The following is a 16,731-nucleotide window of genomic DNA, read 5'->3' on the forward strand; positions in this document are numbered from 1 at the left end:
TCTCCTCCAGAGATCATGTAGAGTAATGTAAAGTGCTTGAGGCAGAGTGAAGAAAACTCGGGAGAAAGAAATTATCCAAATATCAAGTTAAACTTATTAAAGATATTTAGTCATCTGTGGTTATTCTATATGCTTTTGATGTTTAGTTTTGAATAGTAAGTGTTTAAACTTTTATGCGGGGCCGTGTATGGCTGACCCCGTTAGCCACACATACAGGCATGCATGTTTATACATGCCGTAACAAAGAATGTTGTTCTTAGCAATTTAAGACATTCCTGGCTTGAAGTAAGGTTTACACCCACATGCCCCACTTACAAGTGCGGTCACAGATGTAAGTTAGTAACTCAGGCTGATAACATTTGTTGATGGTAATTAAGAAAATAACATAATTCACACTGTATTCGGAGAGTATAAATCTAGCATTACGACGATGAAATAGCCAATTATATTTTTATGATCCGGTGAGGGAGCCGGTCGGCCGAGCGGACAGCACGCTGGACTTGTGATCCTGTGGTTCTGGGTTCGATCCCAGGCGCCGGCGAGAAACAATAGGCAGAGTTTCTTTCACCCTATGCCCCTGTTACCTATCAGTAAAATAGGTACCTGGGTGTTAGTCAGCTGTCACGGGCTGCTTCCTGGGGGTAGAGGCCTGGTCGAGGACCGGGCCGCGGGGACACTAAAAGCCCCGAAATCATCTCAAGATAACCTCAAGATGATATTTTAATAGAAAGTGTCAGAGAGACAGATCAGTACGATAACCTCCCACACACCTACCAACAAAAAAGAAAATTACCGCCACCACCACTTCACGTCGTCCAGTGAAGCACTATCACCCCTCACAACTGCAAAAACAGCATTACTATCACAACTACCGCCATAGCACTTACCACAGAAGCACTACCTTCTCCGCCCCACAATCTATATATATAAGTTCCCCCCCCCCCCTTACACCAACAACAGCAGCCTTACCAACACTACCAACAACACACGTACCACAGCCACGGCGGTAGAGGCGAGCATCTGATCAGTAGACAGGACTGCGAAGTAGGCGACGTTGGTGAAGACGTAGATCACCATGACGCTGGAGACGGAGATGGCCACGGCCCTCGGCATGTTCCTGTTACAGTCAGATCAAAAGTTCACTAGTGACAGAGTGTGTTCCACCGCGCGCGCGCGCGTGTGTGTATTCACCTAGTTATGCTTGCAGTGGTTGAGCTCTGGCTCTTTGGTCCCACCTCTCAACTGTAAATCAACTGGTGTACGGATTCCTGATCGTAATGAAGTCTATCATATCTACATTTGAAACTGTGAATCAAGTCTGCCACCACCATATCACTGCCTAATGCATTCCATCTGTTAACTACTCTGACACTGAAAAAATTCTTTCTAACGCCTGTGTGGCTCATCTGGGTATTAAGTTTCCACCTGTGTCCCTGTGTTCGTGTTCCACCCGTGCTGAAGAGTGTGTCTTTGTCCACTCTGCCAATTCCCGTAGAGAATTTTGTAGGTGGTTATCATGTCTCCCCTTACTCTTCTGTTTTCCAGGGACGTGAGGTTCAACTCCTTTAACCTTTCCTCGTTGCTCATTCCTCTCAGTTCCGGGACGAGCCTGGTGGCATACCGCTGAATCTTCTCTAACTTAGTCCTGTGTTTAACTAGTTATAGACTCCAGGCTGGAACTGCATATTCCAGGATTGATCTGACAAAAATGGTATACAGGGTCTTGAACAATTTCTTACACAAGTTTCTAAAAGCAGTTCTTATGTAGGCCAAGCTAGCTTATGCCGCTGATTATATTCTTTTGATGTGGGCCTCTGGGGACAGGTTTGGTGTGATATCAACCCCCAGATCTTTCTCTCTATTTGACTCTTCCAGGATTTTACCTCCCAGATGGTACCTTGGGTTCAGCCTCCTGCTCCCTTCGCCTAATTTCATTACTTTACACTTTCCTGAGTTCAGCTATTTTCTAGACCATTCCTCCAGTTTGTCCAGGTCATCCTGTTGTCTCTGTCTATCTTCATCCATCTTGATTCTTCTCATAATTTTTGCATCATCAGCAAACATTGAGAGGAATGAGTCTATACCCTCCGGAAGATCGTTTACACATATTAGAAACAGGAGGAGTCCAAGTACTGAGCACTGTGGGACTCCGCTAGTGACATCTCGCCACTCTGATGTCTCCCCCCTCATAGTTACTCGCTGTTTACTGCTGCTTAAGTATTCCCTTATCCACTAGAGGACCTTCCCTTTTACTCCTGCCCGTTGCCCAACTTTTTTAAGTCTTTGATGGGGTACTGTGTCAAAGGTTTTCTGGCAGTCCAGGAAAATGCAGTCTGCCCACCCTTCTCTTTCCTGCCTAATTTTTGTTACCTGGTCATAGAATTCTATTAAACCTGTGAGGCACGATTTACCATCTCTGAACCAATGTTGGTGGTGTGTTACAAAGCTATTTCCCTCCAGATGCTCTACGAGCCTTTTCCTCACGATGTTCTCCATCATCTTGCATGGTATATTAGTTAGGGAAATTGGCCTGTAGTTCAGTGCCTCTTGCCTGTCACTCTTTTTGTATTTTGGGACTACGTTAGTTGTCTTCCGACTTTCTGGTAGGTCTTCTGTTTCCAGTGACCTGCTATACACCATAGAGAGTTTCACACTTAGTGCTTCTGCACCTTCCTTTAGTATCGATGGTGAGATTCTGTCAGGCCCAACAGCCTTTGTCACATTCAGCTCCAACACACACCTTTTGACCTTATCACTGGCGAGGTCAAATTCCTCCAAGGTTGCTTTGTTTGCCTCCTCCTCATTTAGTGCAGGGGCTTCTCCTTGTTCTATTGTGAAGACGTCCTGAAATCTTTTGTTGAGTTCTTCACACACATCCTTGTCATTCTCTATGTATTTGTTCTCTGTGTATCTGTTCTCCTCTTTTCTCAGTTTCATCATTTGTTCCTTCACAGCTGTTTTCCCCCTGATGTGGCTGTGGAGCAGCTTTGTTTGGGTCTTTGCTTTACTAGCGATGTCATTTTCATACTATATCTATGCTTCCCTCATCTTTCTTAATATAATAATTAGCTTTGGATGTAAGTTAAAAATACGAAAATGTAGCTCGAGAGTCTAAGCTTGGTACTAGTTTTCACACCCGTGTGTTACATTACGGCCCCACTAACTAGACCCTCACCCCCCCCCACCTCCCCCACCATAACACGCCAAACTAAACACATACACACACACACCCATCCACAAACCAGCCTACCGCCAACCTCACCCCTCATCCCTGGGACTGACCCTCCGTCCCCCACCCTCCTGATTGCCCTAATTCCTCTCTCTCCCTTACTCTCCTCTCCTCACCCTCTCTTTCTATCCCCTCACTCTGCCTCTATTTTCCTCTCTATCACACTCTCCTTCTCTCCCTCACGCCCCTCCCTCTCCCTCACTCCCTCCCTCGCTCTCCCTCTCTCCCTCTCTCCCTCACTCCCTCCCTCGCTCTCTCTCTCTCCCTCACTCCCTCTCCCTCATGCCATCCCTCCACCGGTCAACTCCACCCCACACCATGCCACCCCCCCTCTCACACACACACACACACACACACACACACACACACACACACACACACACACACACACACACACACACACACACACACACACACACACACACACACATATATGGCACCCATGAATCTCACCATGGGTACTGAAAGAGTGTGCAGAGGCACTTTGCTTGCCACTGTCCATAGTGTACAGTAAGTCACTGGAGACGGGAGACCTACCAGAAATATGGAAGATGGCGAATGTGGTCCCACTATACAAAAAGGGCGACAGGCAAGAGGCACTGAACTACAGACCCGTGTCCTTGACTTGTATACCATGCAAGGTGATGGAGAAGATCGTGGAAAAAAACCTGGTAACACATCTGGAGAGAAGGGACTACGTGACAAATCGCCAACATGGGTTCAGGAAGTGTAAATCTTGCCTGACTGGCTCAATAGAATTCTACGACCAGGTGTCAAAGATTAAGCAAGAAAGAGAGGGCTGGGCGGACTGCATTTTCTTGGATTGTCGGAAAGCCTTTGACACAGTACCGCATAAGAGGCTGGTACATAAGCTGGAGAGACAGGCAGGTGTAGCTGATAAGGTGCTCCAGTGGATACGGGAGTACCTAAGCAATAGGAAGCAGAGAGTTATGGTGAGGGGTGCGACCTCCGATTGACGTGAAGTCACCAGTGGAGTCCCACAGGGCTCCGTACTCGGTCCTATCTTGTTTCTGTGATATACCTACACTAATTTGGCTCTCCATGTATCCTCTCTTCCGTGCGGTTCCTTGTTCTCCCAGTCTATCCTTCCGTGATTGAAGTCTCCCATGATGAGCAGATGGGATTGATTTCTACAGGCAGCAGAGGCTGCCCTCTCAATTATATTATTAACTGCCATGTTGTTTCTGTCATACTCTAGCCTGGATCTTCTGTCATTTGGTGGAGGGTTATATATCACTGCTACTACTACTCTAGGTCCTCCCATCGTAATGGTGCCTGTTATGTAGTCTCTAAACCCTTCACAGCCTGGAATAACAATCTCCTTGAAACTTCATTCCTTTCTCATGAGTAGGGGCACTCCGCCTCCTCCCCTACCCTCCCTCTCTTTCCTTATTACAGTGTAATCCTGGGGGAACGCCTCATTTGTTATGATTCCTGAGAGTTTTGTTTCCGTGATTCCAATTACAAGTGGGTTTACTTCTTGTGCTCTTTCCCTAAGTTCACTCGCCTTGCTTGTAATCCCAAGGAATGTGTGAACGAAAGTAATGTGTACTCACCTAGTTGTGCTTGTGGGCATTGAGCTCTGGCTCTTTAGTCCCACCTCTCAACCGTCAATAAACAGGTGTATAGGTTCCTGAGCCTACTGGGCTCTATCATATCTACACTTGAAACTGTGTATGGAGTCAGCCTTCACCACATCACTTCCTAATGCATTCCATTTGTCAACCACTCTGATACTAAAAAAGTTCTTTCTAATATCTCTGTGGCTCATTTGGGCACTCAGTTTCCACCTGTGTCCCCTAGTGCATGTGCCCTTAGTGTTAAATAACCTGTTTTTATCGACCGTGTCGATTCCCTTGAGAATCTTGAATGTGGTGATCATGTCCCCACTAACTCTTCTGTCTTCCAACGAAGTGAGGTTTAATTCCCGTAGTCTCACCTCGAAGCTCATACCTCTCAGCTCCGGTACTAGTCTAGTGGCAAACCTTTGAACCTTTTCCAGTTTAGCCTAGATGTGTGTGAGTGACTAGATGTGTGTGTGTGTGTGTATGCCTCGCGCATTACACCTGGGGTATATATGGGCATAGGAGGTGGGCGGTCTTGGAGCAAGACGTGAACCCAGCGACGGGTGATGTAAAAAGGGATTTCGATGTGAATACAAAATATTACCTATTTAAAAATATTCTAAGCAAAGCACTGGAACGTAGCATCATACAAATTGAATAGATCGAATATTAATGACACGAAATGGATAACAAAGGATCTGAAGAACCTTATAGGTAGAAAGAAAGCTTGGTACAAAAAGATTAATAATGGAGAAGTCAGTTTAGAACAAGAAGTCGTACAACTAGCTAGAAATGTTAAAAAAGAGATAAGGAGGGCAAAAAAAAGCTATGAAGTTCGTATAGCAGGGCAAGGAAAGGCAGGCCCTGTTACAAAGACCCTAAAAACCTAAATGGTTTTTCAGATATATCGAACAAAAATTAAGGAAAAGATAGATCCATTAAAAACTGAAACAGGTCAAATAACGGATAATGAAGAAAAGATGAGTAGTATTTTTAATAAATATTTTATCTCAGTATTTACTAAAGAAGAACTTAGCACTGTGCCTTCACCCGAACAAGTCTATGTGGGTGGGGAAGAGGACAGGTTGATTAGTTTAGCAGTTACCAGGGAGGATGTTATTAAACAAATTAAACTTGTTATTAAACAAGATAAATCACTTGCGTCAAACTATCGGCCAATTAGCCTAACCTCTATTGTGGGAAAGTTACTTGAATCGATAATTGCAAATACCATTCATCTTCATCTTGAAAAACATAAATTAATAAATAATTCACAACATGGTTTTACAAATGGCCGTTTATGTTTAACAAATTTGCTATCATTTAATTCCAGCATGGTTGAGGCTGTTGATAGTTGTAAGGTTTGTGATGTTGTGTACCTTGACTTTAGCAAAGCCACATGATACAGTCCCACATGAAAGACTGATTAAAAAGATAGAGGCTCATGGTATTTTGGAACTATATTAAGTTGGATTAGGGGCATGGCTATACCAAAGGAAACAAAGAGTTTGTATAAATGGGAGTTAAGTCAGACTGGGAAAACGTTGTAAGTGGAGTGCCTTAAGGCTCTGTTCTGGTACCTCTGTTTTTCATAATATTTATAAATGATTTAGATTCAGGTTTGAGCAACAACATTTGCAAATTTGCCGATGATACAAAAATCGAGAGGAAATAAACACGGAAAAAGACTCACTATCACTTCAAGGCGATCTAAATAGGGTTTTGAAATGGTCAAAAGATTGGCAGATGCAGTTTAATGCTAACAAATGTTAGGTTTAGAGGCTAAGTAATTATGATAGAGTTACAAGATATGAGCTAGATGGTGTTGAGATTGCGAAGTCGGATTGCGAAAGGGATCTGGGAGTTATGATTAGTAAGAATTTAAAACCAAAAAAATAAATGCATAAATGTTCGTAATAATGCACATTGGACACTGGGATTTATTAATCGAAGCGATAGTAACACGACACCAGGTGTTGTTCTTCAGATATATCTTGCTCTGGTTAGGCCTCATTTAGAATGTGCAGTTCAGTTTTGGTCGCCGTACTATAGAATTGATATAAATTCACTTGAACGTGTCCAGCATAGGATGACAAAGTTAATTCCCCAAATTAGAAACCTGTCATATGATGAAAGATTAACAAAGCTTAAATTGCATTCACTGGAAAGGCGAAGAGTTAGGGGTGACATGATAGAGATTTTCAAGTGGATGAATGGACATAATAAAGGTGATATTAATAAGGTATTGAAAGTATCAACACAAGACAGAACACGAAACAATGAGTATAAACTGGATAAGTTTAGATTTCGGAAAGATCTGGATAAATATTGGTTCGGTAATAGGGTTGTTGATGTGTTTCCTGCCCGAAACGCTTTGCGTAATAGTGGCTTTAGGCATTGTATGTACTAGTTCTATCTATAAAGCTATCAATTTTTGTATAACCTCTTGTATGTATGTACTTTACCTGAATAAACATTTGAATTTGAATTTGTGTGGAACCAGTTGCCACGTGGCGTGGTGAAGGTGGGGTCCCTTGATTGGTTCAAACGTGTTTTGGACATGTATATGAGTGGGATTGGGTAGTTATAATTAGGAGCTGCCACATATGGGCCAATTGATCTTGTGCGGTTACCTTTATTCTTATGATCTTACATCACACCCAGGATTTTCTCCATTTCTCATGCTGGAATCAGTATGCTCATTATTAAATGAACAAATCCACAAGGGCCGTGATGAGGGTTCGAACCTACGTCCGAGAGGATCCTAGACGCGCCTTAATCGACTGAGCTACGACATCGTAAAATAATTGCAACCGGGAGTTCAAATTGACCTACCACGAATCCTGCAGTCTCTCTGAGACACAAACCAGGATTTTACACAATTCCAACATGCATCTGAGCTCTGCCAATAAGCTTTTCTACCTCTTCGCCGTTACGAAGGTTTGTGTCTCGGAGAGACAGCATGATCTGTGGTAGGTCAGGTTGAACTCCCTGTTACAATTCTTTTACCATGTCGTAGCTCAGTCGATTAAGCCGCGTATGGAATCATCTCGGACGTATGTTCAAACCCTCATCACGACTCTTGTGGATTTGTTCGTTTGATGCATCATTCTATTGGGATTTCTGTGTGTGCTCAATATTTTATTTCTGCTGCACTTGTCATCTCACTCCAGGTCCTTCCCTATGGATTTACATGTCGCCGGGTTAAAGGTTTGTAGTAATTTTTTTTTTTTTTTTTGGCCCACCTACGGTGTATAAAAATCCTTTTGATGGGTTTCGCAGTCCTCTTCTGTTATGATTATCCTCATTAGTTTTGCATCACCATTAAAAATTTACATGGTGGAGCCAGAGGTCAGGTCATTGACATATACCGAAAAAGGATGGGGCCCAAGTATAGCCCCTTTTCCACTCCACTTTTTATCATATTTTTCACTCTAACATTTACCGCTCTCATTGCAACGTTTTGGTTCTCTCTTGAGAGATCCACTCATGAAGCATCACTCACTCAGGAAGTAATGTATTTTAGCATTATTCCACTCACTGTATCATAGTGCACAGCTAATTTTTTTTTTTTTTTTTAAAAATGGAGGATGAATTGTGTCAGACGTTGAACATAAAACTTTCGAGTGCATTTCTGGAGTGAAAGGATTTCAGTAGTCCATTCATACCTCCACAACTATAAATGAAATTTAGATCAATAAACAAAATAATGGACACATTACTGACATGTATGGGAAGATTTTCTAAAAAAAAAATGACAATAATGATACGGACGCATCAAAATGAAAATATCACTAGTTGAGTCCAAAAGGATCAATTGTCTCCTACATACGATCCTAAGAAGGATTTGCTATAGAATTTAATAAATCACGTGCATATGCCAAAACATCAGTAAATTGAGAAGAATGTTGAAGATAGAATTAAAATTTGATAAATGACACAAAATTAAAATGGTGAGAACAAAAATAAAATCTATCCTAACTTCACACAATATGACAAGAATAAGGAATCAAATACAGTAATGACTTTCGTGATTATTTCTCACACGAAACAAAACATTTAAACGCTGAAGTAATAGAATTTTGTGAGATTTTGACAAATGATAAAAAAGCCTCTGCGTACAATGGATACATATTAGGGACATTATGTACAGTGTTTGCAAAACTTAAAATTGAGAATAAATTTATACCAAATTACAAATGGGTCAGTGGCTTGCAACAAAATGAGTTCCTGAAGATTGAAATCTTAGAGCAGCAGGAAAAGAATAAGGTTTTGCCAAAGTCAGACCGGAAGTCTTGATAATAAAATTATAGGTATGATTTAATCAAAAGAGTTGTGGCCTCAGGAACTAAACTCATCAGGAGGCAGTGTGTGCTAAAAGCAATAAAGTTTTACTACTATTTACGATTAAATACCGAAGGGAAATGGGATTCTTAGATCATAGATATTGCTCAGTAGCTGATAATAACAAAGCATAATAGCATAAACACACACAAGAAAGTATCGTAGATTAATGACTTACTTGAACGGGTCCTTAAGTTCCTCCATGATCATGTTCAGACTGTCCCTGGAATATTAATTACTATTATTTAGGGAGTTAAATATTGCTGTAAATCATGGCTGGAATAGCAAAGAGAAAGGAAGATATAAAAAGAAAGAGATGACGAAGAAAATTATGAAAAAAATTAAAGCAGAAGAAACTTTTATATATATCTCAATATTTCTAATGTTTGGCTTTGTTTGCAGCTCTGAATAAATAATAATACCGCACTGATATATTCTTCATATCTCGATTGTGTATATATATAAATTTTCTTACCTGAATAAATTGCTAAGCAATATCTAGAAAAATAAAACTGACACCAATTTAAGAAAACATTGTTATATTCAGATAGTCTTCAAGGCGTATTGATGTGGAGTACAGAGGCTACTCTGAAGGGTGTTACTGTCCAAAATTAATGCTCCAAGTAGCCAATACAAATTCATCGATGTATTTTTAAAGATTTATTTTAAAGCCACCGTAATTATTATAATCTGACACCTGCCTTTCCACCTTCCAAATGGATAATATAACAGGTAAACTATCTGTGTTTACCATTACCAAATTATACATAATAATTAATAATCTAATGCAACCAGTTAGTTATCGGCACAGATAAGTACCTGCTCTTTTGCAGACGCAGTCTGTCATAATTTCCAGTTCAGCGGCACACATGCAGACTCGCACACAAACGTTATCTACACCAGTTCAGCGGCACACTGAGTATGGTAGCCTGGTGGATAGCGCGCAGGACTCTTAATTTTGTGGCGCGGGTTCGATTCCCGCACGAGGCAGAAACAAATGGGCAAAGTTTCTTTCACCCCAAATGCCCCAGTTACCTAGCAGTAAATAGGTACCTGAGAGTTATTCAGCTGTCACGGGCTGCTTCCTGGGGTGTGTGTGTGTGTGTGTGGTGTGGGGAAAAAAAGTAGTTAGTAAACAGTTGATTGACAGTTGAGAGGCGGGCCGAAAGAGCAAAGCTCAACCCTTGCAAACACTACTAGGTGAATACACTCGCAGACTCGCTCACAAATATTATCCTCACCAGCTCAGCGGCACACACGCAGACTCTCACACACAAACGTTATTCTCACCAGCTCAGCGGCACACACGCAGACTCTCACACACAAACGTTATCCTCACCAGCTAGGCGGCACACATGCAGACTCGCACGCAAACGTTATCCTCACCAGCTCAGCGGCACACACGCAGACTCGCACACAAACGTTATCCTCACCAGCTCAGCGGCACACACGTAGACTCGCACACAAACGTTATCCTCACCAGCTCAGCGGCACACACGCAGACTCGCACACAAACGTTATCCTCACCAGCCGCCATAGGAGAATAGCGTGTGATAGAACGCCGTGGCTATGAGAACGGGGCTCCAGTTGCTGCCGGCCATCGGGTCCTGGAAGTGCTGGCTACGGCCCCACGCCAGATGGTTGACGCCGACCACGATAATCATGATGAGAGCCAACACCTTCGTCAGGGCCAATACGTCTTGCACCGTCGTCGCCCATTTCACCTTCCTTGAGTTGATCCAAGTTAGCGTAACTGGGGAGACGAAGGACACACATACTCAAGTTCTTACAGAAATGGGTCAGATCTGACTAGAGTATCAGTGTGTGTATGGAGAAAAATGAGACAAATTCACGCTGTCACTCTAATGCATGGCACAAGCGTGCAAGTATCGTTCAGTCATTTATAATGCCACCACGTTCACAAGAGATATTAGAGAAAGAAGAAGATTTTATGGCTCTTGATGATGTGGGCAATACTTTAGAGGCCTCTAAAGTTACAAGTTAAATTTAAGGACTAGTGCTTGCTCCGTGGGGGGTCAATATCTAAGGTCAAGGAGTTGCTAAACAGTGGGGTTAGGTAAGGCCCGGCCCCAAGGAAAAACAATTCCCAGCAAATAATAATTAATATAAATGATCTGTAATCTAGAGAGATTGGGGCCTGACTGCTGGGTGGACAGCGCTTCGGAGTCGTAGTCCTGAGGTTTCGGGTTCGATCCCGGGTGGAGGCGGAAACAAATGTGCAGAGTTTCTTTCAACCTCATACCCCTGTTACCTAGCAGTAAATAGATACCTGGGAGTTAAACTGCTGCTACGGGCTGCTTCCTGGAGGATGTGTGACAAGTAGCAGACCAGGTCGAGGACCGGGCCGCGGGGACGCTAAGCCCCGAAATCGTATCAAGATAACTTCAGCCAAAAATATGACATAATCTAAGGTGTAGTGACGTGGAACTTTGGGAAGTCGATTTGGTATATATATTTAAAAATCCACTGTATATTTCGTATTAAGTATTAAACTTGCTCATTATCATTTCATATGTACACATAATTAAAAACATACACGTAAATACTTTTTCACCTGATTTCCTGGCAGGTAGTTCAAGTTAGCATTCAGCTTGAAACCATGTACCTAACACTCACTCTCAAACCCTGAGCCTAAAATATTCTCAAGACCTGCAAATCATGTTCTTATTCCTGCTAGCTCACACACTAACCGACGAGGAGAATCCCAACGATCGTGACAGCGGACTGTGGAGGTTCCTGACAGCCGGGAAAGAATGGCTGGAGGATGTAGTTAGCGAAGGTGAGCGCCCCGATGGCCCGGCTGCCAGGGATGCTGATCATCACCACCATCCACAGGTAGAGGAAGGCTGGCAGGGGACCGAACGCCTCGAGCAGGTATGTGTAGTTACCCCCGCTCTGTGGGATCATCGTGCCTGGGAAGTAAATCCTTAATTATACTAGGTAATTAGCTCTAGGTGTTAGACTTTTCGACCGTCAATTGTTTAATGCACCGACTCTTGGCCCATTTTCTCCATCATATGTACTATATTACAGACACCCACACTCACGTGGCAGTAGTCCTATAGGCCATGGTTCGATTCCCTGGTGTGGCAGAAACAAATGGGTAGAATTTTTTCTCATATTGCTTCTCATCACCTAGCAGTAAATTGGTACCTAGGAGTAAGAAAGTTCCTACTAGCTGCACCATGGGTTGTGTGTGTGTTTTTAGAGAGAAATATGAATAAGATATGAAAGATAAAGATATAGGTCGGGCATTAGTAAATTAGGCAACCGACTGTTAGAAAGACAGGGCTAACAGCTCGATCTTGCAGGCAAAAATAGTTGAACACACACACACACACACACACACACACACACACACACACACACACACACACACACACACACACACACACACACACACACACACACACACACACACACATCAGACTTGTTCCGGAACCGTTCCGTTTCACCAGACTCGTTCCAGAACTGAGAGGTACGAGCTACGAAGAAAGACTAAAGGAGCTGAAACTCACGACCCTTGAAGACAGAAAAGTAAGGGAAGACATGTTAACCACCTACAAAATTCTTAGGGGAATTGACAAGGTGGACAAAGATAAACTCTTTAGCACGGATGGAACACGAACAAGGGGACACAGGTGGACACTTAGTACCCAGATGAGCCACAGAGACGTTAGAAAGAATTTTTTCATTGTCAGAGTAGTTAGTAAATGGATGCATTAGGCAGTTATGTTGTGAAGGCTGACTCCATACACAGTTTCAAATGTAGGTATGATAGAGCCCAGTAGGCTCAGGAATATGTACACCAGTTGATTGACAGTTGAGAGGCGGGACCAAAGAGCCAGAGCTCAACCCCTGCAAGCACAAATAGATGAGTACAAATAGGTGAGTACACACACACATACACACACACACTTGTGTGTGTGTGTGTGTGTGTGTGTGTGTGTGTGTGTGTGTGTGTGTGTGTGTGTGTGTGTGTGTGTGTGTGTGTGTGTGTGTACTCACCTATTTGTACTCACCTATTTGTGCTTGCAGGATCGAGCATTGACTCACGGATCCCGCCTTTCTAGCTATCGGTTGTTTACAGCAATGACTCCTGTCCCATTTCCCTATCATACCTAGTTTTAAAAGTATGAATAGTATTTGCTTCCACAACCTGTTCCCCAAGTGCATTCCATTTTTCCACTACTCTCACGCTAAAAAAAAGAAAAAAAGAATGTGTGTGTGTGTGTGTGTGTGTGTGTGTGTGTGTGTGTGTGTGTGTGTGTGTGTGTGTGTGTGTGTGTGTGTGTGTGTGTGTGTTAGCTTGTATACAATGCAAGGTAATGGAGAAGATTGTGAGAAAAAACCTAGTAACACATCTGGAGAGACGAGACATCGTGACAACCCATCAACATGGGTTCAGGGAGGGTAAATCTTGCCTTACAGGCTTAATAGAATTCTACGATCAGGTGACAAAGATTAAGCAAGAAAGAGAAGGATGGGCGGACTGCATTTTTTTGGACTGTCGGAAAGCCTTTGACACAGTACCCCATAAAAGGCTGATGCATAAGCTGGAGAAACAGGCAGGAGTAACTGGTAGGGCGCTCCAGTGGTTAAGGGAGTACCTAAGCAATAGGAAGCAGAGAGTTCCAGTGAGGGTGAAACCTCAGATTGGCGTGAAGTCACCAGTGGAGTCCCACAGGGCTCTGTACTCGGACCTATCCTGTTTCTGATATACGTAATTGATTTCCCAGAGGGTATAGACTCATTCCTTTCAATGTTTGCTGACGACGCCAAAATTATGAGAAGGATTAAGATAGAGGAGGACAGCTTAAGGCTTCAAAAAGACATGGACAAGCTGCAGGAATGGTCGAACAAATGGTTGTTAGAGTTTAACCCAAGCAAATGTAATGTAATAAAGATAGGGGTTGGAAGCAGGAGACCAGATACAAGGTATCACTTGGGAGATGAAATACTTCAGGAGTCAGAGAGAGAGAAAGACCTGGGGGTTGATATCATGCCAGACCTGTCCCCTGAAGCTCATATTAAGAGGATAACATCAGCGGCATATGCCAGGTTGGCCAACATAAGACCGGCATTTAGAAACTTGTGTAAGGAATCTTTCAGAACATTATATACCACATATGTCAAACCAATCTTAAAGTATGCGGCTCCAGCATGGAGTCCAAATCTAGTCAAGCATAAAACTAAATTGGAAAAGGTTCAAAGGTTTGCCACCAGACTAGTACCCGGGCTGAGAGGTATGAGCAATGAGGAGAGACTACGGGAATTAATCCTCATTTCGTTGGAAGACAGAACAGTTAGGGGGGGGGCATGATCACCACATTCAAGATTCTCAAGGGAATCGACAGGATAGATAAAAACAGGTTATATAACACAAGGGGCACACGCACTAGGGGACACAGGTGGACACTGAGTGCCCAAATGAGCCACAGAGATATTAGAAAGAACATTTTTAGTGTCAGAGTGGTTGACAAATGTGATGCATTAGGAAGTGATGTGGTGGAGGCTGACTCCATACACAGTTTCAAGTGAAGATATGATAGAGCCCAATAGGCTCAGGAATCTGTACACCTGTTCATTGACGGTTAAGAGGAAGGACCAAAGAGCCAGAACTCAACCCCCGCAAGCACAACTAGGTGAGTACAACTAGGTGAGCAAACACATTTAGGGGGGACATGATCACCACATTCAAGATTCTCAAGGGAATCGACTCGGTAGATAAAGACAGGATATTTAACACAAAGGGCACACGCACTAGGGGACACAGGTGGAAAGTGAGTGCCCAAATGAGCCACAGAGATATTAGAAAAAACTTTTTTAGTGTCAGAGTGGTTGACAAATGGAATGCATTAGGAAGTGATGTGGTGGAGGCTGACTCCATACACAGTTTCAAGTGTAGATATGACAGAGCCCAATAGGCTCAGGAATCTGTAAACCAGTTGACTGACGGTTAAGAGGAAGGACCAAAGAGCCAGAACTCAACCCCGGCAAGCACAACTAGGTGAGTACAACTAGGTGAGTGTACACACACACACACACACACACACACACACACACACACACACACACACACACACACACACACACACACACACACACACACACACACACACAGGGAACCAGACACAATAAGAATTCCAGAGAACAACATAGAGCACATAGAGGTGTTTAGAGACGAAGTAGAAAAAATGCTCAAGGAGCTAAATAAGAACAAAGGTCTTGGTCCATATGGAATTTCACCATGGGTTCTGAGAGAATGTGCACCTGAGCTCAGCATTATACTTCAACTGATTTTTCAGGCATCCCTGTTTACAGGAGTTGCAGCTGATGTGTGGAAAAAGGCTAACATAGTTCCAATCTACAAAAGTGGAAGCAGGGAAGACCCCCTTAATTATAAACCTGTATAATTGAAAAGTGTAATAGTCAAAATATTGGAAAAATAATTAAAACTAAATGGGTAGAACACCTGGAGAGAAATGATATAATATCAGACAGACAATATGGTTTTCAATCTGGAAGATCCTGTGTATCGAATTTACTCAGTTTCTATGATCGAGCAACAGAGATATTACAGGAAAGAGATGGTTGGGTTGACTGCATCTATCTGGACCTAAAAAAGACTTTCGACAGAGTTCCACATAAGAGGTTGTTCTGGAAACTGGAAAATATTGGAGGGGTGACAGGTAAGCTTCTAACATGGATGAAAAATTTTCTGACTGATAGAAAAATGAGGGCAGTGATCAGAGGCAATGTATCGGACTGGAGAAATGTCACAAGTGGAGTACCACAGGGTTCAGTTCTTGCACCAGTGATATTTATTGTCTACATAAATGATCTACCAGTTGGTATACAGAATTATATGAACATGTTTGCTGATGATGCTAAGATAATAGGAAGGATAAGGAACTTAGATGATTGTCATGCCCTTCATGATGCCCTGGACAAAATAAGTATACGGAGCACCACTTGGCAAATGGAATTTAATGTTAATAAATGCCATGTTATGGAATGTGGAATAGGAGAACAAAGACCCCACACAACCTATATATTATGTGAGAAATCTTTAAAGAAGTCTGATAAAGAAAGAGATCTAGGGGTGGTTCTAGATAGAAAACTATCACCTGAGGACCACATAAAGAATATTGTGCGAGGAGCCTATGCCACGCTTTCTAACTTCAGAATTGCTTTTAAATACATAGATGGCGATATACTAAATAAATTGTTCACGACTTTTGTTAGGCCAAAGCTAGAATATGCAGTTGTTGTGTGGTGCCCATATCTTAAGAAGCACATCAACAAACTGGAAAATGTGCAGACACGCTACTAAGTGGCTCCCAGAACTGAAGGGCAAGAGCTACAAGGAGAGGTTAGAGGCAATAAATATGTCAAAACTAGAAGACAGAAGAAAAAGAGGTGATATGATCACTACATACAAAATAGTAACAGGAATTGATAAAATCGATAGGGAAGATTTCCTGAGACCTGGAACTTTAAGAAGAAGAGGTCATAGATTTAAACTAGCTAAACACAGATGCCGAAGAA

General features: G+C 42.6%; 1 protein-coding gene across 1 annotated transcript in view; it reads right to left on the reverse strand.

Annotated features, from left to right (window-relative positions):
• Positions 1–16,731, reverse strand: part of LOC123750937 (Y+L amino acid transporter 2-like) — a 91,407-nt gene that overhangs the window by 45,615 nt on the left and 29,061 nt on the right. The window contains exons 2-5 of the mRNA XM_069326591.1: positions 11,871–12,092; positions 10,687–10,912; positions 9,338–9,382; positions 994–1,117 (exon numbers count right to left, since the gene is read on the reverse strand). Of these exons, the coding sequence (XP_069182692.1) occupies positions 994–1,117; positions 9,338–9,382; positions 10,687–10,912; positions 11,871–12,092 (617 nt within the window). The remainder of the gene's footprint in view (positions 1–993; positions 1,118–9,337; positions 9,383–10,686; positions 10,913–11,870; positions 12,093–16,731) is intronic.

The sequence above is a fragment of the Procambarus clarkii genome, chromosome 18 (genome assembly GCF_040958095.1).
Source record: "Procambarus clarkii isolate CNS0578487 chromosome 18, FALCON_Pclarkii_2.0, whole genome shotgun sequence".
Classification (NCBI taxonomy): domain Eukaryota; kingdom Metazoa; phylum Arthropoda; class Malacostraca; order Decapoda; family Cambaridae; genus Procambarus; species Procambarus clarkii.